This window comes from Gracilinanus agilis, chromosome 1 (assembly GCF_016433145.1).
Source record: "Gracilinanus agilis isolate LMUSP501 chromosome 1, AgileGrace, whole genome shotgun sequence".
In the NCBI taxonomy this organism is placed as follows: Eukaryota; Metazoa; Chordata; class Mammalia; order Didelphimorphia; family Didelphidae; genus Gracilinanus; species Gracilinanus agilis.
Genome location: NC_058130.1, coordinates 590,203,290 through 590,226,916, shown reverse-complemented (window position 1 = coordinate 590,226,916; position 23,627 = coordinate 590,203,290). Strand labels below are relative to the sequence as shown.

The following is a 23,627-nucleotide window of genomic DNA, read 5'->3' as shown; positions in this document are numbered from 1 at the left end:
GCATTTATCTTTCCTATTAATTGCTATTAAAATAAGAAAAATTAATTTCCAGGGGGCTAAGTAATATTTTTTCTGGAAAGGGGGCAGTAGGCCACAAAAGTTTGGGAGCCACTGATTTAGATGGAGCTAAAAAAAAAAATCTGACTTATTTTCTGTCATGTATTGTTGAAAGTCATTTGTGAACAGGATTCTTTTTTTTTTTAAATGAATTTGTTCTCATTGTCTAAGGGCATGTCTTTGCTGGGAATCAAAGTGGGTGGCTGCGACTGTATGTGTGAGGGGGAGAAATGAATTTTAGGAGTTTTTGTATTTCATAGACAATATTGGTTGGGACTCTTTGGTTATGGTTTAGAGGCTAAATGGTATATTATCTACTCATTTTTCAGATGTGACTCCATTTGAGTTTTCTTGATTTGCTATTTCCTTCTCCAGCTGATTTTATAGTTGAGGAACTGAGGCAAACAGGATCATACAGCTAATAAGTGTCTGAGGTTGATTATGAACTCAGGAAGAGGAGTCTTCTTAACTCCATGCCTGGCATTCTACCTACTGTACCGCCTAGATGCCCCTAAATGGAGTTCCCTTGGGCTAGTGAGATACAGTTAGGAATAATCCTGTGACTTTCCTAAGTAAAACAATGAAACTTAAAACTCGAGGGTTCCTCAGATTTCCTTTAGAATTAACTAATTGGAACTATGATGTTTCTGGGGGTCTGAGTATTGGTATTTTCTAGACTAGAAAGTCATGTCAGGAGCTGCTTGGTGGCTCAGTAGATAGAAAGTCAGACGAAGAGATGGGAGGTCCTAGGGTCAAATCTGGCCGCAGCTACTTCCTAGTTGTGCGACCCTGGGCAAGTCACTTAACCCCCATTGCCTAGCCCTTACTGCTCTTCTGGCTTAGAAACAATACACTGTATTGATTCTAACACTGAAGGTAAGAGTTCTAAAAAAAAAAAAAAAAGAATCAAATGAATCAGTTTCTTTTAATTCCATTTCTTCTTATTTGTGTGACATTATACAAGTCATTTTATTCTCTGGGCCTGAATCCCTTCACCTATCAAATGAGGAGATTAATAAGGAGTTGGAATAGATTCCTTCAAATGTGTTTTGTAGCTCTGCATGCTAAATTCTCCTGACAGAGAATTTAGAATTTGTTGGCAAACCTAGTAGTATCTATGATGTTTGCCAAGGATAGCTTTTGTTATTGTTTTTCTATTTTATCATGTTCCTTGTGGCATTGAGTACAATAGAATTAAAATTGTAAAGTGGGAAGGGACCTTAAAAATCATCTATCCTAATTCCTTTGTTTTATAGGTGAAGAAACTGATAGCTGGAGAAGTTGTGACTTTTCCAGAGTTATAAAAGTAGTAAATGGAAAAGTCTGCATTTGAAACAAGATTTTCTGTGCTACAAATTCAATATCTTTTCCATTATACCATACTCTTTCACTTGTTGATTTCTCTGTAAACCTAATTTTCTGTCCTTTCAAGGCCTCTCAGAGTTCATTCAGAATATTCTGGAAGATCAACTCTTAATCCCCACCTAATCTTTCGCTGTATGCTCCCACCTCGTGTCTAGTGGGATCCCTTTCCCAAGAAAACATTTTAGCACTCCTGTCTTTGTACTTGTTCCCCATTTATGCCCCATATGTAAGACCAAATGGTTATCATCTCCCTGCATGCCTTACCCAAATTTTATGACTCAATCAAGATAGGCCTCCTTGTAAATACACATGATGTCCCAGCCTGTGAGTCCTTTGAAATAAAACACTTATTAAGTTTTTTCAGATTCATTTTCTCTAGTTTGACACCTCTGTGCTGTAAAATTTCATAGGAAATGACATTGAATATAATGCTGAGTCATACTTGTCTGATGGGTGGGATTCCACAAAATATCCAGCAAAAGGACAAAAAATTCTGGGTTGTAGGTCCTTCACCAACTGGGCCTTATAGTTCAGGAGTTTCTTCCTCTCTGTTTTAATGAACTGGGCCTTCCACTCCTCTGAAATGACAAGATTTTTGATAATTCTCTTCCAAACTGTAAGAATCACAATTCTAAAAGCTGATTGTATCTCTAAGAAGTTAAGTAAGAAGGAAGATTGCCACCATCCACTGGATATCATTAAGAAAGAATTTGAAATTTTGTACCCCATCCAACCACCAGGGATAAGTGATCTTCAAGTCATTTATGCCTACTTCTCTGTTTCACAAAAATCCCAGAGATACAAGGGACCTCTGAAATCATATACTCTTAGGATAATGATTTAGAGCCAAGAGGGGACATAGAAACCATATGTTTCATTCCATTTTATTTTATAAGTGAAGAAATAGACCTCTGGATGGGAAATGACTTATCCAAGGTCAGAGGTAGTTAGTAGTAGCTAGTTAGACTACGTTTTTCAAATCCAGGTACTCTGATCCAAATTCAGTACTCTTTCCATTATATCACATTGTCTCAAGTCATCTAATGGGAACCTGTTTTGGATCTCTATGTTGTATTTTTCATAATATATTGTTGTTCAGTTGCTTCTGACTCATCATCACCCATTTGGTGTTTTTTTGGCAAAGATACTGGAGTGGTTTGCCAAATACTTTTCTAGCTCATTTTACAGATGAAGAAACTGAGGGCTAAATGACTTGCCCAGGGTAACACAGTTAGTAAGTGACTCTGGGCAAGTCATTTTCATAATATAACTTGCTCTAAATTTGCTGTTCTCTGTATATTTTTCCTCTCTCCCCTCCTTCTTCCCTGTTCTAGTAAATTATATACTCCTTGAAGGCACACAACGTGTCCTCCACCATCCTGCTATGTGACATTACCCAGCTTCCTTTTTCTGATTTTAATGTTGGAGAAGATAGGTGATTTAATTGGTACATGAATTAAAAAATGAGGAAAATCTCTCTGGTAATGAGGATTGGCCTCTGCCCTGGCTGTGATTTATAGTTTTAGAGGGCTTCCAAGAGGAACAAAGGATTAAATTTCTTCCTGGGGATTGCAAAACTAGTAGATGTTAGAGGAAGACCTTGAACTTGGATCTGGTTTTTGTTTTTTTGTTTGTTTGTTTGTTTTTGTTTTTTACCTTACCTTCCATTTTAGAATCAATACTATGTATTGGTTCTAAGGCAGAGGAGTGGTAAGGGTTAGGCAATGGAAGTTACTTAACCTCCATTAATCTAGGGAAGTGTCTGAGGCCATATTGGAACTGAGGGTCTCCAGTTTTCAGGCCTTCCTCTCAATCCACTGAACCAATGAACAGTCCCCTTGAACATGGATCTTCCTGGCCAGAAAGTCTCCCTATCTACTACATCATGTTACCTCCCAAATTACTTTTAGTGGATGATTAATAAACAAATAAATGTCTGATTGAATGGAAATGGAAAATGGAAAAGTAATGGGTTTATGATGTATATTCTCAGTTGGCAGAGTACTACATAGACTGATTTTCACTGTTAATTCAGTCCTGTCCTAGACTACTATATGGTATGCTAAGTCCTGATGAACACCATAATTCTTGCATTTTGATTCCATAACCAAAGAAGAAGCTTCTTAGTGGCATGATATACAGTGGGTCTCTGCTTCCCATTCCTAGGACCATTGATGTTGAACATGGTAGGTATGTATCAGTGGATGGATGAATGAATGAATGAAATAAAGGAATCAAATTTAAGGGAAGAGGGCTATGCAATCTTTACTTTGACTTCTAACATGCAAGAAAGAGAGCCAATCCATTATCGACTGGAACATTTCTAGGTTTAGATTAGTAAGTGCATTTGTGTATTTTGGTAGAGGAGAAGAGTTCCATGCTTCCTAAACATGAGCTTTGGAAGAAGATCTTACTTTGGTAACTGTAACATGTTTCTTTTAGGGTGTATGGGGGGAATAGCAGAGAAAAGAAGAGGGAGAAACCTTTAACAGCTTGAATTGGAAGGTCCATGCTTTTTCTTTTGAGCTATAGCTATCTTTTGGGGGATAAAGGAATGGGGCAGGGGAGAATGACACATGTGTATCTCTTAAAAGTAGCTGCCGATTGATATTATATTTCTTTTTTTCCTACCATATAGTGGTGTAATGGAAAGAGCATTGCAGTCAGATAACCTGGATTCAAATCCTGACTTTGATACTACCTGTGGGATACTTAATCCCTTTGGGGCTCAAGTTATTCATCCGTACAATGAAGACATTACACTAAATGTTCCCTAAGGTTCCTTCCAGTTCTAGATATGTGATCCTGTTGTAATGAGGAGGAGATCATCAGTGCATGGGTTCATTCATTTAATTTAAAATTGGCTAATCAACATTGGATTTTTCTATCCTATATACACATAACTCAAAAGGTTCCTTTGGAGAATATGTCTCTGCTTTTTAAAAACTTAAAATTACCAGTAAACTTTCCACCACTGAACGTCATTGGAAAGCCAGATGCTCCTCCAGCAAAATCACTCATCATCAGGTCAACCTTTTCAGGAAGTCTCCCCCCATTAGGTCGGGTACAGTCCACTGTATTGAGGATTTTATGACCTACGCAAAAACAGAAGGGGCAAGATTCTCAAAATTGAATCCTTAATGCAAGTCAGTTCAGTAAATATTTATCAGGAGCACATGTTTAACTTATATGAATTCACTTACCCTTTTAGGAAGTGGGGTGGGAGAAAATTTAGATTGCAAAATTTTAGAAAACAAATATTAAAAATTGTTTCTACACCTAATTAGGAAAAATATAATTAGATATTACTGGAGAAAACAAACAAATTTATCAGGGACCTACTTTGTGTAAGGCATTGTGCTAGATATGGTAGAGTATAAATACAATGCAGCCCCTGCCCAGCAAGAGCTTACATTCTTTCTGGGGGCCTATAACATGCAAGGTCATTTGAGGAGAGAAAGAGCACTAGCAATTAAGGGTATCAAGAAGAGCTTCTTTGAGCTGGAGACAGATGAGTTAAACCTAAATAAGGATTATTATTATTATTGTTATTATCATCATCATCATTATTATTATTCTACAGATAATAAGGATTTTGAGAAGCAGAGATAAGAAGGGGATACTTTCTATTCATGCATAGGGTATGGTTTGTGCAAATGCATGGAAAGGAGAGATAGAATGTGGAGTTTGGGGAGTAACTAGTAATTCAATTTTGCTGGAAGATAGTGTTTGAATGACAGTACTATGAATTAAGAATGGAAGTGCCTCCTAGAACCAGATTATGGAAGGTCTTAGAGGCCAAACTGAGGAATTGTGTGTTGTGATCTTGGTAGCTGTTACCTCTCAACCCCCAGATTATTTTCCTTCATTTCTCAAAGAGTTCAATGCTTGAATAATAGACTTTCTAACCACCCCAATTCTAGCCCTTAAGTTTAGGCACCTCAATATAAACACTGATGTTCCCTCAAATTGCATTCCCATTGCATCAATTTTTTGAATTCCCATTATCTGCATCTTCACCTTAATCCATTCAAAGGGTTGTCATGCCTTTGACCTCATCATCACCCATAAGCATTCTTCTATGATGTACTTATTACTATGTTATATGTTATACTTCTATTATCCAAAACTGTGCAATTCTTTTATGTGCCCATAATGTCTTGTCCTATTCTCTTTCTAGGTGTATCATCCTCTCCTTCTCTACTACAGCTTCTAGTAACTTCATTCCTCTTTGCTTTCTTTTTCTCCTTGCCCCTCTGCTCATCTGAAGGCTATGGTTAGTCAATTCAGGTCTATACTGTTCTCAAACAAGAAGAGGAGAAGGAGCAGAGAGATGCTATAGGAACTGACCAACATTAAAGTAGTATAAACAAAACCAATTGCAGAGACAAAAGAAATGGTGGATGAAAATATAGACCTAACAATTTATCTTCAAGATTGTTCTAAATCAATTAGTACTTCATCTCAGGTGGTTCTTGTGAGTTACATGCTTTGCAAATCTTAAAGCACTATTTATACATGCATTTATATGTATTTATATATGAATAATACATGACATTATGATGATAATAGATAGGAATAATACTATTTTGCTTTGTTTTTCCTCCATTCAAAAAGATGAAAAAAAAATAGAATCAGGAGAAGAGCTGTCCACTGATTTTAGTATAGAAAGCAAAATGCCCAAGGTCTTATATGAAACATGAGAGCTAGGCACAGTTAACATCTGAACAGCTGAGAAAATACAATTATCTGGAATTTTACAACAGGTTATCTGCCTATTTCACAAATAACATAGGAGCTTTTGGACTAAGACTGCATTTTACATAACCCTATACAAATAAAGAAAAATTAAAAAGCAGAGGAAAATGTCAAGGAATACCACCTTCCTATAAATAAGAAAAATAAAGAGGAAGGTTGCAGGTGCCATTTGATTAAAATCTATAAGTTCTTATGATACTACAATACATTTATTGTTGAAAAGCATTCAAGGATATCATACCCTTATACTCCACTATGATGCAGGTATCCATTTCAGGGTGAACACCATCCATCAAGATCATGAATCGAAGATTCTGATCTACCTGGAATCAAACAATACCACCAGTATCCATAATTGTCAGCTTGTCTTTTCAACATTTATTCAATAGGTATTTATGAAGTATAAGCTATTATTTGTCAAAGGCAGTGCCAGGTAATCTGAGGACATTAAGAAAATGAAAGCCCATGAGGACTTTCCACCTAGAAGAGATAAAATTTACAAACATATAATATGAAGTAGAGTGTGATGTGTGTAACTGAAGTAGAATGGAAATCTAGGAGAGAGAAAGGGAGAGGACTTCAGCCCTAGAGCAGAGCAGGAGGGTTCAGGAGAAAGGAAATAATATTTAAGTAAGATTTCAACAGGAAAAGATAAAATAAGAGAGCATTCCCCAAAGAAGTCTACTTCTTGCATAAAGTTACTTGAAGGACAACAGAAAAAATAGTAAAGTATGATAAAGTAGACTGGAGTATAGTTGGATAGACCCTTAAATGACAGGCTAAGGAATTTGGGCTTTCATCTGTAAGCAATGGGGAACTGTTGGGGATTTCTGAGCAGGGATATAATGTGAATAGAGCTTCATGTTGGAATGGCAATGCAATGGAGGATAGATTGGAGCTGCAAGAGAACAAAAATGAGAAGGTTGACCAGGAAGCAATCATAATAGTCTAGAAGAGAGAGTATGAGGACCTGAATTATGGTGGAAGTAGAATGAATGGGCAGAAGGTAATAGATTCAAGAGACATTCTGGAAGTAGGATCTGTAGAATTTGACTGATATTTGAATGTTGGAAAGAAAGGAGTCAAAGGTGACTCAAAGAACTAGAGATATGATTGGAAGGATTGGTAGTGCCATTAATAGGAAGAGAAAAGTCAGGAAAAGAAGCAGTCTTAAGTGAGAAGGTAGGTTCAGTTATGAACATGTAAAACTAGAGGTGCTTACAAGAAACTCAAGGGAAGCCTGAGTCAGGCAATGAGGAACAAAGGACATGGGAAAAAGAATGAGGCAGGAAAAAGAATATTGGTGTGGAGGCTGCCAGATCCTGTGTGATCCTGATTGGTTCTCCTTGATATCTGAATTGTCTCTTTCTGGCTTCTTGTAATATTTTTTCTTTTACTTGGAAGCTTTTAAATTTGGCTATTATATTCCTAGGGGTTATCTTTTCAGAGTTTAGTGTAGAGGGTGATCTATGGGTCCTTAAAATGTCTATTTTGCTCTCTTGTTGAAGAACATCAGCGCAGATTTGTTGGATAATTTCTTGTAGTATGGAGTCCAAATTTCTATTTCTGCTTTTTCAGGAAGACCAATGATTCTCAAATTGTCTCTTCTAGACCTGTCCTCTTGATCTGTCAATTTCTCAGTGAGATATTTCATGTTTCCTTCTATTTTATCAGTCTTTTGACTTTGCTTAATTTGTTCTTGCTGTCTTGAGAAATCATTGGCTTCTACTTGCCCAATTCTGGCCTTTAGAGACTGGTTTTCTGCTATGATCTTTTGATTTTCCTTTTCGATTTGGTCTATTCTGTTTTTTCATGGTTTCCTCCAATTTGCTTATCATTTAATTTGATTTTGGGGCATCTTTCTCCTATTGTGAGTTTCTGTCTTTTAGCCTCTTAATTTCCTTTTGAGCTGTTTTCCACTTCTATCACCAAATCTCTTTCATCTTTCTCATGATCTCAGATTTGAACTCTTCAAGAGCTTGTGACCAATTTTCATTTTGGGGGGAAGGTTTGGATGTGATTACTTGTTTGTTATCCTCTGCCATTTGCTCTGTTTTCTGGATTTTTTTCTGTGTAAAAGTTATTGAGTGTTAAAGATTTCTTTTTGATCTTTCTCTTTGGAGGTTCTTCTGCATGGCTTGCCATTATTATTATTATTTCTTTCTTAGTCAGAGGTCTGGGTGAGGCAGACAGGCTCACTGCCTATGGAGCTGTGGAGCAGTTTTCACCTGAGTCACAGTGGCATGCGCCCTCTCAGCTTTATACTAGTGCCCATGGTTAGTCTGTGCTCTTTAGGCGCCTAAGGTCTCAAGTCTAGCTGTTCTCAGGGTCAAGCCTCCTGGTGGTCCCCTTGCTTGCTCCTCTGCCCAAGGCTCCTTTAACAGTCTTAGGGTGCTGCTTCCACAGTCATGCACCCCTCCGCACTGGGTCCCCATTCAAGGTCTACGCCTGCTTTCAACATCCGCGCCTGCACTCAAAGTCTGTGTTCAAAGTCTGAGTTCTTTAGCTTCTTGGGGTCTTAAGTCTTGCTGCTCTCAGGAGCAGTCCCTGATGATCCCATGTAGCTGCCAAGAGCTTAATGAATGTCCCAAACTTGCTCTAACTCTTGTGCGCTGGCTTTGGCACTGTAGGTGGTGTGTGTGTGTGTGGGGGGGGGGGGGTGTGCAGCTCACGTTTTAGTGAGAGCTATTTCACCCCCTTATAGCATGGAAATGCCCCTATCTCATGTACCTTCAATGCTGTGCCCTGTTGTGGGGTCCCTTCATTTGTCTGGATTTGATTTTTATGTCTTCCTGAGGAGTCCTATCTGTGTGGGTTAGGAGAGGAAGCATGCTGCTTCTACTCTATCTTAACCCGGAAGCTGAAAAAGAATATTGGATTTGGGTTTGGAGAACTTATGTTCACATCCCATTCCTGCCACTTACTACATATGTGACTTTGAGCAAGACATCACTTATTATTTGTGAACCTCAGTTTTTCTACTGAAAAAATGAGGAGGTTATACTAAGTGACTCCTATGGTCTTTTCCAGTTCTAAATTTATGAACTTTTAACTAGAATTCTGGGAAGAAGCTTGGGTGTGGAGATGGGTTAGAGATCAAAATTCAGAAGACACCAACACGTGGAACTACCAACACATGGGTAGTTAATGTCTTGATAGTGGATGAAATCAACAAGGGAGAGGAAAGAAGAGGACTAAAGAAAAAATGTTGGAGAACATCTACATTTGGGGAAAAAAGAAGAACTAGCAAGAGTTAGAGAAGTGGTTAGATAAGTTGGAGAAGAATAAAGATAATTCAATATCATGAAAGTCAAGGTAGGAAAGATTATCAAGGTTAACTCCTCCTGGTTCCTAGCTAAGCTTATGGATAGGCTTGAGAGAACAATAGCAAGGAGACCCTTCTGGCTGAAAAGTTGAGTCTGGCAAGCCACTGAAGGATTAATTACTTCCTATCTCTTTCCTGGGTTTCCAGACTGGTCCAACAACACAATGGAGCAGGCTTTCCCCAATTCACAACAATGCAGAGGGTTGAGCAGTTGAAGGCTGTGCTGACACACCTTATAATCCCCAGCCTTCATCATGAGACCTTACTATTACTCCCACATCCTGTTTTGGACATTGGATATCCCATAGGCATCACAAACTCAATATATCCAGAACAAAATTTATTATTTTTCCTTCCAACCTTTCATTCCCTTTTCTGAACTTTCCTGTTATTGTTGAGGGTACCACCATCCTTTCAGTAAACCAGATTCAAAGCCTAGATGTTATCCTCAACTTCACTCTCTTGTTTACTTTCACATCTACTCAATCTTTTTTTGCCAAATTCTTGTAACTGCTTTCACTATAACAACTTTCATATATATCCCTTTCTTTAATACAGCCACCATTATAGTTCAAGCCCTGATCATCACTATCTCACCTGGACTATTCCAGTAACTTTAAAAAATTTGGTTTCCCTGCTTCAAATATTACCCTATTCCAATCCATTCTTAACTCAACTGGTAAATCAATTTTCCTTAAATGTAAATGTGACAATATCACTATCAGTTCTTACCTCATCCCTTCAATAAATCCCAATGGCTCCCAATAACCTCCTGGAACAAATATAAAATCCTCTACTCAGCTTTTAAGGCTTCTCATGAACCAGCCCCTTCTTAATTTTTCAGTGTTCTTACATTCTACACTTTTCTCCAAAGTCTATTTCTGTGGGAAGCCAATAAGAGAATAGATAAAAAATCTGAGACTCCTCTTTTGACCCCTTTTGTGATCCTTGTGATTTCTTGTTAAAAAGTATTGTGGCCTTATTGAAAAGCTTTAAGTTCCTAGAAAACCTGAATTTAAAGGGTAAACACTGTTCCCCTTTTCCCAGTAATGCAGCTACAGCCAAGGCCAAAACTTTAGCAGGGGCAATTCAACCCTGAGAAAAATATTCCCTGACTTGGCTTTCTGATAAGAACCTAGTCAAAATTCCGCCTTGGCCTTGGTCTATTCTGAAGCCAATGTTTTGCGTTTCAATGTGACATAATTTGTAACTTCTGCACATCTGCAAAATTTCGAGGTGGTGCTTTTGTGTGAAATGAGTCTTGAAATATATATAATAAACTCCATGCTCCTGGACCCAGAGCTGGAAGTATGAGCTGAAAGACAACTCCTGTGTCCCATCGTTATTTCCTTATCAACTAAACTGTCCTTATCAGATTATCAGAGATGATAAAGAGATCTTGACATTTTTCCTTGATTATGACACTCCATCTTTGTGCCTTTGCACTGGCTATTCCAAAGAATACCATTCTTTCCAACCTCCAAGTCATAAACTCTCTGATTTCCTTTAAGATTCATCTTAAGTCTCATCTTTGCCAGGGGTTCTTTCCACTTCACCTTCCATCAATTCTTTATTTACCTTGTATATTTTTGTTTATATATGATGTATCACCTTTAAACTAAAAACTCCCTGAAGACAGGTACTATTCTTGCTTTTTCTTTATATACCTGGGATTTAACTACCATATAAGGACTTAATGAGTGTTTGTTAATAAGTCAATGTGTTATTTGCAATGTTAAAGAGTAATCAAGGAAGATAACTGAGAAAATTCCAGTAGATAGTATGATTATGATTGATTATATTTAAGAAAGCAGATTTTTATAGACTTGCCTGGACAAAAGATAGATTACAAATGATTGAGAAATAAATTTAAAGTGGGGATGGGGTTGAAAGTAACTGCAAACAAAAGTAATCTTATCAAAATTAAAAGTGAAAGGGAGACTTCCCAGCTGTGTGACCCTGGGCAAGTCACTTGACCCCCATTGCCTACCCTTACCACTCTTCTGCCTTGGAGCCAATACACAGTATTGACTCCAAGACGGAAGGTAAGGGTTTTTAAAATAAAATAAAATTTAAAAAAAAGTGAAAGGGAGGAGACATAGTTCAAAGGGCTGATAGTTGAGGGAAACATGGATCAAGAAGGCTCTTATTGATCTAAATATATTTCCACAGTCCAGACTTGGAAAAAGGAAACTAATCTTTGATAAGGCTTATTATGGTTCCACCCAAAAATGAAACTCACCTTGAGGCTGTTTCTATACAACATGAAGCAGGCGAAGATTTATAATTATCTCCTTAAATCAGTTTTAAATCTAAAATTACCATCATTGCAACATGCAAACCCCCTAAAAAGCATCAATTAAAGTTGCATAACAGACTCAACTGCCTGACCTCCTGCCAAATGCCAAATGGCACCACATGAATGTTGGTCAACGGCACGCCACTCTGCCTCAGATTCCAAAATACGGGTCTTTCTGTGTTTCCAACATAAATAGGAATGTTTGGTCTTCGGACAGCAAGCTTCTTCAGGGTAGGATAGCTAGGTTCAAGGGTAGGAAGGGTGAAAAACACAAACATCCATCATAAGAAACAATATATTCCTTTCTATCTGTTATCATAGAGGTTAGGCATTATAAAAGCAGATTTTTCTTCAGCATAGAATGAATGGGAATTTTCAGGAAGATTACAATATTTGAGTTCATTTATCTTGAGATTCACATGTCAACCTGATTTATAGGTTCTAGGTTGTATCTTCCCTCTGCCATAAACAGTAAAGGTCTGCTAGGAAAAAAGACTGAGGGAATGTACACCTATTTTTTAGAATGTGAAGCACTTTTAAAGTAGCCTCATCTATGAGGTGGGGTGGGGTTTGGGGGAGAGAGAAAAAACATGAAATATATAACTATGGGAAAATATTCAAAATAAAAAAAAATTTAAATAAAAAAATAAAGTAGTCTCATTTTGGAAATGACTCCTTTGAAAGGATCTGTATGTATTCTTTGGCCTTGTTGTAAAGCCAACATCACTAGCCAATTGGGGGTCAAATGGTGGTGGGGTAATGTGGAGCAATGGCAATAGAGCTGAGCTTGGAGTCATGGAACTTGAGTTTGAATTCCAGCTCTGCCACTTTTTGGCTAGGTAATTTACTTAACCTCTCTGGGTCTCAATATACTCATCTGTAAAAAGAAGAAGTTAGACTAATTAACTCCTAAAGTCACTTACAGGACTAAATCTATAGTCCTATGAACTTTATTTTAACTTCACTAAATCGATTTTGTGACAATTCAGATACAGGTCATTTGGTCTAAAAATATTTATTGGTTGTCCACTATGTGGCCGACACTGCTATCAGAGATTTTTTTTCTCTGTAGATTTTAGCATCAAATAAAGGGAATGAGGTAAAATCAGTCATCTTTATCAAACTGAAGGCTCAAGAATCTAAATGTTCTTGAAATAATCCTTTTGTTACTGATCATACAAATTAATTCTTCTTTATTAAAAGACTTTGAGGGTGTGCAAAGTGGTGGCCTTCCAAATCAAAAACACGCAAATCATTTCCCAACTCAACTGACAGAGATTTTCTATAAGTTATGTGGATTGAAACCTATTGTGAATTATTTTTTTATTAAATTAACTGATTTTATTAATTAGTACTTACATCTGTTTAATATTAGGTAGTATGGCATAGAGATAGAGTGTCATCATTAAAGCAAGAAGACCTGGGTTGAAGTTTTTTCTCTGATCATACAAGCTATTTGACCATGGGCAAGTTACTTAACCTCTGAGAGCCCTAGTGAACTCTACCAAGAGAAGTCCCAAAGGATTTGTTGATCTGCAATAACAAAGATGTATTCCTAGGGAGTTCCACACATGGATAAAAATCATAGTTTCCAGACATCCTTGCTTCACCTCCAAATCTTCTTTCAGGCACTTCATACTTAATAATTATACTTAATACTCAACACACAATACTTCACATTTCATTTCTTTGAAAGTTTTCCATAATAGAGACTTTTCATTCAGTCCTCAGGAGAGACCAAAATAAAACTAATCACAATGAATATCAGCATCAGTGAAATTCAACAATAGATGCACCCAACAAAATTAACCTTCATATGTCAAATTGCCATTTCCTAAATATACCATTTTGTTTTTCTTCTTTTCCCATTTTTTTTCTTTATTGGGATTAGAGAGATTGTAACATTTTACAAAATCAACCACCTCCTCCTATTAGTTTGGATTAGTATTGATCTAGTCTACATACAAAGGCCGTGATTCTATAATACCATTAAAAATAAGGATATTATCCCACTAACAAATGGGATCTGATAGTATTATTCTGTTGGAGAAAAGCCAAGGAAAAGAAAGTTAGAAAGAAAAAGAAAGAAAGAAGGAAAAAGAAAGAAAAAGGAAAGGAAGGAAGGAAGGAAAGAAAGAAAGAAAGAAAGAAAGAAAGAAAGAAAGAAAGAAAGAAAGAAAGAAAGAAAGAAAGAAAGAAGGAAAGAAAGAAAGAAAGAAAGAAAGAAAGAAAGAAAGAAAGAAAGAAAGAAAGAAAGAAAGAAAGAAAGAAAGAAAGAAAGAAATTTGGCAATTGGATGAATCCCTGCTTTAACAAAGAATTCTTTTCTCCTTTTCCTAAAGGAAGCATCTGGGGAAGAGGTTTTGAGACGTGATTTTCTCCTTCCTTTTCACAGTATGATCTTTATGTGCAGTGACATAATTCAACAAACATCCGCTTATCTCAGTTCCCTGCCAGTGTCAATAGAACCCTAGATGATGGCTTATTAGTCATTTTTAAGGGTTGTGAGAGTTATTTGATATCATTTCCGGGGTTCCTGGGAACTGGGAACTGTTGGGATCTGGTTCACTGATCCATGAGTACTCTTCCGCATTGAGAAAAGCACCCACCATTGTTATTCATTGGACTTCATGCTATGGACCTGGTGAATGGAATGGGTGAGGCTGCCCTGGAAATTCTCTTAGCCTTACCTGAACAGTGCGATGAGATTGTAATAGAAGATTCCATGATAAGAACAGTTTAAGTGTGCTTGTGACCAACAATAATAATAGCTAATGTTTGTATAGTATTATATGCCAAGCACTGTGCAAAGTATTTTAAAATTATGATTTCATTTGATCTTCTTTGTGACCTCAAACACAAGTTCTTTATAACAACCAAAGGAATGCTATTATTATCCCTATTTTACAGATGAGGAAACTGAGGCAAATAGAAGTTTAGTGACTTGTCCAGGGTCATACAGCGAGTAAGTATCTGGAATTGAATTTGAACTTAGGTCTTCCTGACTCCAGACCCAGCTCTGTCTGTTATACTGCGTTGATGGCCAATAAATTTGTTATATTTCAAAAGACATGATGAGTTGGCTATTTCTGGGAAGGTGAACTCACTCAAGAATCCAAAAGAATTGGTCAAAATAACTGTCTCTAACCTGCCCTCCCTGGACAAACAGAGCAGAGAAACAACAATCTTAGCCTCCCTTCACCTTCTCTTCTCTGGTCAAAACAAGTTCAGTTCCTTCAACTGATTGCTATATAACATGGACTTGAAGACTTCACCATTTTGACTGACTTCCTGTGGATGTTCTCAGGATAGTGAATGTCCAGAGGCAGCTAAGTAGTACAGTGGAAGGAGTTTGGGATCTGGAGTCAGGAACAGTGCAAATTCAGCCTCAGACACTTCTTATGAAGGTTTTCTCCAGTTTAGCTGGGTGACTCCGAGCAAGTCACTCAGTTTCACAACAATTAAAATGAGCTTATTAATAACACCTACCTTCTAGAGTTGTTGAGATGATTAAATAAGATAACATTTGTAAAGCACTTTGCAAAGTGCCCGGCATATAGTTGGCACTTAATAAATAAATCAGAAATGCTCGTACCTTTCCCTTCTCCCTTCTCTTCTGCTCCTATAAGTCCTAAACTGAAAATAAATAATATTGCATGTGTTGTTTAGCAAGGAAGAGTGGAGCAGGAAAACCACATTTCTAAACTCAGAAATTGTGTCTTTCTTAATGCAGTCTTAAATTGAATGTGCCCTTTGGAGAACTCTATGACATACAGCTTGAAGTCCACTAAAATCAGAGGATCTTTTTCAAATAAACTGTCATCTAGCCATTTCTCTCTCATCCTATACCCACAAAATTGATTTTTTAACCTATGCGGGAGACATTATATTCCTCTCTTACATTTCTTCCTAAGAGCTTTAGCCATTTTTTTTTTTTACATTTTTAAACCCTTAACTTCTGTGTATTGGCTCCTAGGTGGAAGAGTGGTAAGTGTGGGCAATGGGGGTCAAGTGACTTGCCCAGGGTCACACAGCTGGGAAGAGGCTGAGGCCAGATTTGAACCTAGGACCTCCCATCTCTAGGCCTGACTCTCAATCCACTGAGCTACCCAGCTGCCCTAGCCATTTTTTTTTTTTTACTATCACTATCTCTTTGAATTCTGTCTCTTCCTTCCACCGTATAGCCTACCTCTCCCAATTTTGTAACCTTGGCAAATCAAATAATGATGTCATTCATCTCTGTTCAAGCCTTGACAAAAATATTGAATAACACAAGGCCAAGAACAGGCCTCTACCCTGGAGAACTTTCGAATTAAGATGGAATTTTTAATAACCAGTCATTTTAAAGTTCAGCCTGTCAACCAGTTCTGAATCCATCTAATTGTGTCATTATTTATTTCACATTTCCCCATTTTTTTTTTGTCTCAGGTCTAACTTTTGTGGTTAACTGATACGACAAATTTCCTGTTTGCCTCTATGCAGTGACGGTTAATTAATTTCCTTAAGGCAGGCTGCCTTTCTTTTCTCAGAATTGGCCACCATAATTCACTCAGTTGCCTTTTACTGACAATCAACATCTCTTTAAATTATAGTGTAGATAAAAGCAAGCAGAAGTTAACCACAAATCTACTTACCTAATTCAGTCTACTCCCTTTGTTTCTCCTAGTCCATGATTTGCAATTAGCTCCCTAAACTTTCCATTTGCTTGCTCTCTTGTCCCCAAACAGGGGGTTAGATTTAATTTAACTATCATCTGATGAATATTCTTCCTGTGATGACCCTCTGGAGTTTGCTAGGTTGGTCCCTAGTTCATGGCCAAGTCCACTTTGCTGATGAAGTCTTAAAGATCCCAGAACTGCCTCCATGCCTTGATTGGACTTTAGTGAAGGGTTTCTATTCAATAGCATATAAGTCATTCTCATAGTAAAGTATGCTCATTCCTCCTCCTACTGCACTCTTTGAGTTCTTGTCCTATCTGCAATGACAACATACATGATGGGATGGAGTGGATCAAATGAGGCATGGCTTAAAAGAAGTGATATTCATCTCTTTATTGAACTATCTAAAAACCTACTGAAAGTGGATATTGATTGATGCTTCTCAATGTCTTCCATTAGAAAAACTTGTGATGGAGAGAGGAGCAAGGTCCATCGGACCACAAGATCATAGAAAAGAAGCAGAAGGGACCTTAGTGATCATTTAATCCCATATTTTACACATGAGGATACTGACTCAGAGAAATTAAATGATTTGCCCAAGATCATTCAAATAGTAAATATCAGTGGTGAGATTTGATCTGAGCCTCTGATTGCAGAGCTAGAACTCTTTCAGTTTCTCTAAATATACTTTACCTTTCCTTCCTCTTAACACCTCTCTCAGAAAGAAAAGACATATAAAATTATTCTGAAAAAGGATAAAGGTGCCACACACACTGAACCTAGAGTGTGCAGCAATTACATAAATAACTGAAAAAATGTTTATGGTTTGACAGATCACCAAAGCCTAAAGGACAAGTTAACTCTTCTACTAGCCCCTGGAATTACCTCAAGTGATCAGAATGCATGTGACTGATGTAAATTAGATCTGCTTGGCACAGCCTTTCTAGCCAGTCTGAGGGAGGCTCATGGAGCAGCCACCATCCTCTTGCAAAGGCAGGACCAGTTAACCAAGGGTCAAAGATCATTTTCTTCTCACCTAATTTGAGATCCATGCAGGCGTGGGTGAGGTATGTTACCTAGAAAGGTAAATCAACAAAGAAAATAGAAATGAAAATTATTATTTTATTGTTTATTCATGAATGAATTACTTAGGCCAAACTTGCCATGTGTGACATGTTAGTGAATGATGCTTCCTTTGAATGATCTGGTAAAATCCTACAGGTTAAGTAAAAGAGGAATTTTTAATAGAAAATTAAAGTCCATGGAAGCGAATGGATTAGCAAGCAAATGAGTATAGAAGAAGAGAAGATGACCAAGGTTAGCAGATTGGGGATACCCACATTAAGAAGAATCTTGAACAAAGTTCCTTCCAAAATGTTTGATAGCAACGCAAGGAATTCAGAGCAAGGCTGAGGGACTTATGAGAAAGAAAACTAACCCCATTCAGAGGAAGAACTGTGGGAGTAGAAATGCAAAAGAAAAACAACTTCTTGAACACATGGGCTAATGGGGATATTATTGGGGATGTAGACACTAAACGATAACTCTAGTCCAACTATTTTTTATACATGTAAAACCCAGTGGAATTGTGTGTTGGCTAAGCAGGGTTAGGGGAGTTTGGGGGAGAGGGAAAGAACATGAAATATGTAACTATAGGAAAATATTAAAAATAAAACTTAAAAACAAAAACAAAGTGTCTGCTATACCATGAGGCATAATTTAAGCATTAGATGGTTATGGGAGTGAAGATTCGAAGTTAGGAAGAACTGGGTTCAAATTCTGTCTGTGATGCTTACTAGTTGTATGACCATTAGCAAATCATTTAAAGTTTTTTGAATTACAGAGTGGTTGTGATACTCAAAAGAGATAATACATACAAAGTACCTGGCAAACTTCAAAACACAATAAAAATTCTCTTCCTCCTCCTCCTCCTCTTCATCATCATTACCTGCACCTCTCCAAAAGCTAAGTCCTCAGGACAGCGAGGGTCTACATCCCAAGGGTTAGGAGGATTCAGCTCTATTAGCAAAAGTCCATTATTTTCATCCATTTCAACAACTAGAATCAAAACAGAAATAACAAGGCACTAGAATTAATGGGAGGAGAAAAACCATTTGGAGATAGTAGATTCATTTCACTGTAAAAATAAAACAATAATAGGAGAGCCAGATAGGAGGAAAATAAAGGTTCAAAATTGATTCTGATACTTTTGATAAATGTTATTCAAAAGTATCTTCAGTGGCAAAGTGAAGTGAAGCTCAAAGATGAACTTAGCTTCAGGGCCAGGTGCAAGGAACACTAAAGAGACTCTTGTATAGAAAATTAAACTTTTTATCTAATACATATATAAGGGTAAAAGGATTCTAAGGGATTCTAACTCCACCCAAATAAACTCCTAGTTTCTGCAAGGAACCTCTTCTCCTGTGGTTCATAGGCTACGCTAATCCTCCCTGATCTAACTAACAAAATTTATACTATTCTAACTAAAAGTACCACTATAATTCTTAAATTCCCCTTTAAGTTATAAAGATAACCAAGGCTAGCTGGTTGAGACTCAGCAAGAATCAGGTTAGGACTCTGAGCCTTCACAGACTCAGAGTCCAAACCAAAGACCAGGTTTTCTTTGGTCTTTTCAGAGTTTAACCAATTTATACACAGTAACATAAATGAATAGTGTTTCCCAAGCTGGAAAAGAAAACACTCCCCTCCTTCAAGTCTTTCACTCAGACAGAGATAGAGAGAGGCAAAGATGTTACCTTCTCTAGCCCTGCAAGAGAAAAGAACCTGCATGTGGCTCTGTCAACTGCCAGAAGCCAACTGTCAGAATGCCACACCTAGAGCATGTAACTGTCATAGAATAACAGTTACAACTGCCAACAGTTGAAATTAACACTCCCTCTCAGCTCTATTTGTAACTCCAACTCAAGCCAGCTTCTCTACTTCTTATCTCTAAACTAATAAAACAATACTTATTTTCTAATATCATCCTTATATCACCAAGGAGGACATTTTAAAAGTTTTTTTTTCATATTTAAGAAAATTTAAATTTTTAATTAGTGAGCATAATTATTCCATTTGGTCTTTCCCCCTTAATGCTAATAAATAATGCTATTAAATATTCTATAAGTATTCCAATAATATGGCACTCAATTTATCTCTCATTTCTTTTTTAATGAAAATATTATTTTTAACATTCTTTTCTTTTTAAATTTCTAATTTCCAATTTTCTCCATCCTTCCTATCCTTCCCTCAAACACTGAGAAGGCAAGCAATTTGATATCATTTAATTATATATTTTAAATCATACAAATATATTTCCAAATTAGCCATGTAACTAAAAAGCAAGAAAAATAAAGTCAGAAAATTGTATTTCAATTTTCTCTTAGAATTCATCAGTTCTTTCTCTGGAGGTAGATAGCATGTTTTCATTATGAGTCCTTTGGAATTGTCTTGGATCCTTTATTAATCAGAGTAGTTAGTCATCATTAGGACATTGCTGTTACTGTGCACAATGATCTATTTCTTCTCATTTCACTTTGCATCAGTTCTTATAGGTCTTCTCATGATTTTTCTGAAATCATCCCTTCCTCTCATCATTTCCCATAGCACAATAGTACTCTCCCACAATCATATGCCACAACTCTTTTAGCCATTTCCCAGTTGATGAGCTTCCCCTCAATGTCTAATTCTTTGCCACTACAAAAAATGCTGTTATAAATATTTTTGTACATTTAGGTGCTCTTCCTTTTTCTTTGATCTCTCTGTGGTACAGATGTAGTAGCAGTATTGCTGGGTCAAAAGCCCTTTGGGTCTAGTTCCAAATTGTTTTACGGAATGGTTGGATCAGTTCACAACTCCATCAACAGTTTATTTATGTAGCTATTTTCCCTTATTCCCTCTAGCATTCATCTTTTCTGATAGATGTGAGATGGTTGTTCAGAGTTCTTTTAATTTGCTTTTCTTTAATCAATAGTTCATATGACTATAGAAAGCTTTGGTTACATCTTTTGAAAACTATTTATGTCTTTTGGTCATTTATCATTTGGTGAATGGCTCTTATTGAGATAAATTTGACTCAGTTCCCTATACATTTAAGAAATGAGGCTTTTATCAGAGAAACTGACTGAAAAACTTTTTATATCACTTCATTGTTTATGTTAACTTTTATCAAGATGTTGTTTTCCTGAGTAGCTCATTTTATTATTGTTTGCTTTGTCTGATATTTTAACTGCTACTCCTGCCTTTTTCACTTTAGCTGAAGTGTGCATATTAGATTCTGCTGCAGACCTTTATTTTAATTCTGTATTTGTCTTTCTGTTTCAAGTGAGTCTCTTGTAAACAATATATTGTTGAATTTAATTTCCAATCCATTCTGCTTTTTGATTCTGTTTTATGAATGAGCTTATCCCCTTCACATTCACAGTTATGATTATTGTATATTCCCCTCTATCCTATTTTCTTTTGTTTATCCTTCTCTCTCCTTTTATCCTGTCCCTCCTCAAAAATTTATTTTGCTTCTGATCACTGCTTCCCTTAATCTGCTCAGTTAATTATATATTTGAAATCATGCAAAATATATTTCTAAATAAACTATGTCACTAAAAAGTAAGAAAAACAAGTGAGAAAATTAAATTAATCAGAGTAGCCACTCATAATTGCAACATTGCTGTTACTGTGCACAGTGATATTCTGGTTTTTATCACTTCACTTTCACCCCTTCCCACCTTTCTCTTATACTCTTCTCCTCTTATTTCCCTATTGAGTAAGACAGATTCCCAAACTCAATGAATGTGTGTATATTTTCCTCTCTTTGAACCAATTCCAGTGACAGTGAGATTCAAACATTGCTTGCTACCCCAACATTTTCCCTTCCACTGTAAAAGGTTTGATTTCCCTACCCTTTTTGTGTGAGAAAAATTTCCCTATTCTACCTCTCCCTTCTCCTTTCTCCAAAAGTATCCTTCTTTCTCATCTCTTGTTTTTTTGGAGATCATTCCAAAGCATAATCAACTAACAGCCATGCTCTTTGTCTGTGTAAATTCCTTTTAATTATCCTAATAATGATAGAGTTCTTAGGAGTCACATGTAACATCTTCCCAAAAAGAAATATAAATACAGTTTAACTTTATTAAATATCTATGACTTATCTTTCATATTTAGCTTTATATGCTTCTCTTGAGTCTTGTGTCTGAATGTCAAAATTTCTATTCAACTCTGGTCTTTTCATCAGAATGCATAAAAGTCTTCTACTTCATTAAATACCAAATTTTTTTTCCATTGAAGGATTATACTTAGTTTTTCTGGATAGATTATTTTTTGTTGTAAGCCTAGCTCCTTTGCCTTGTAAATATTATATTCCAAACCTTGTACTCCCTTTAATGTAGAAACTGCTAAATTTTGTGTGATCCTGAATATAGTTCCATAATAGTTGAATTGTCCCCTTCTGGCTGCTTGCAGTATTTTCTTCTTGACCTAGGAGCTCTGGAGTTTGACCATAATGTTACTGGGAACTTGTAATTTGAGATCTCTTTCAGGAAGGGATTGATGAATTCTTCAACTTCTATTTTACCCAATGAAGATATCAGGACAATTTTCCTTTATAATATCTTTAAATATAATGTCTAGGCCCATTTTTAAATGATAGTTTTCATGTAGTCCAATAATTCTTAAATTATCTCTCCTTAATCTATTTTCCAGGTCAGTCATTTTTCCAATGTGATAGCTCAGTCTTTCTTTCATTTTTTCATTCTTTTGATTTTATTTTTGTTGTTTCTTGGAGTCTCATGCAGTAATTACCTTCCACTTGTCCAATTCTAATTTTTGAGGAATTTTTTTCAATTAACTTTTGTACCTCGTTTCCTGTTTGACCAATTCTGTTTTTTAAGAATTTGTTTTCTTCAGTGAATTTTTGTACTAAGAAAATTAAAATTATTCTGCATCATTTAATAATTGACTCTATTCTACAATTTACCCTATTCTGTATTGATGGCTCATTTTATATAATTGCTTAGTCTACATTTCTCTGTCCCTGAGTCAGCTTTTCCTCTGAGTTAGTTGCAAGTTAATTTGTTATCATCTCCAAAAGGTATTTCATCCATCTTGACTGATTCTTATAAAATGATCTCCCCAACAAGCTCTTCTAGCCAACAAGGAGTTTACAAACTCGGATATATTAAGAAGGCCTGCAAAATATTGATGGTTCCCATAAAACAATTAACATTTCTTAATTGTCAGAAAGAAGTAGTCACTAGCCCCACATATATTAGCCTACTTTCCTCAAAATAAAGTCATGTTGTAACAAATTGTATTGCCTTCCCCACCAACCCAGTTTTGTACTTTCCAAAATGATATTAAGGCTGGCAAATCCTTCCTTGAGGCTTTTGGTCATGGAAAAAGGCCATTGATCCAATTTATTTGTTACTTCTAGCCTAATAAATAAATTGATCATACTCATTATTGCTTCTCAGAGAACTTAATTTTCAAAGATAGCAATAATTCCTTTCCATTTGATCTATTCTTCTTTTCTTCAATGATTTTTTGTGACTTTTACAAAGCTGTTAATTCTCTTTTTATAATTTTTATATCACTCTCATTTCTTTTTTCCTCTTCTCATCTACTTCTCATCTCTTTCTTTAACTCTTTAACTCTATTGATCTTGAATCAATTAGCATTTTTCTTTGAGGCTTTTAAAAAGTTACTTTCATATTGTTGTCTTCTGAACTTATGTCTTTGCCTTCTCTACAACTGTTGTAGTTTTTTATTGTTGTGTTTTTATTTTATCACTTGCTCATTTTTCTAGCCTATTTCTTGACTTTGAAATTTATGTTAAAGTTAAGCCCTGCTCCCCTGGGGATGGGAAGGCACTGCCCCAAACTTCAGGCTTTTTTATGCTACAGTTTTCAAAACTTGTTGTGAGGGTCTCCAAATTTTTAACAACTAGAACAACCAGTGAAAGAAATTATTGATAGAACTGAGTTGTAGCAGAAAAGAAATAGAAGTGGGTCATTTGATCCCTGCAGGCTTTTTGAAACCAAGAACTGAGGCTCAAACTAGTTATTATAATTACCTCTTCAAGGACTAGAGGTGGATATGGGAGGTTGGGAAGTACTTCTAAAATGTCAATTCCTCCTTTCTCTTCCTCCTATAAAATTTCCCATGTCCTCAT

The 23,627-nt window shown here is 36.4% G+C and overlaps 1 protein-coding gene across 1 annotated transcript in view; it reads right to left on the bottom strand.

The window, feature by feature from the left end:
* Positions 1-23,627, bottom strand: part of LOC123231816 (cytidine monophosphate-N-acetylneuraminic acid hydroxylase) — a 70,263-nt gene that overhangs the window by 29,172 nt on the left and 17,464 nt on the right. The window contains exons 4-9 of the mRNA XM_044658122.1: positions 18,411-18,520; positions 17,348-17,538; positions 11,897-12,044; positions 6,422-6,503; positions 4,380-4,517; positions 1,865-2,000 (exon numbers count right to left, since the gene is read on the bottom strand). Coding sequence (XP_044514057.1) covers positions 1,865-2,000; positions 4,380-4,517; positions 6,422-6,503; positions 11,897-12,044; positions 17,348-17,538; positions 18,411-18,520 — 805 coding nt within the window. The remainder of the gene's footprint in view (positions 1-1,864; positions 2,001-4,379; positions 4,518-6,421; positions 6,504-11,896; positions 12,045-17,347; positions 17,539-18,410; positions 18,521-23,627) is intronic.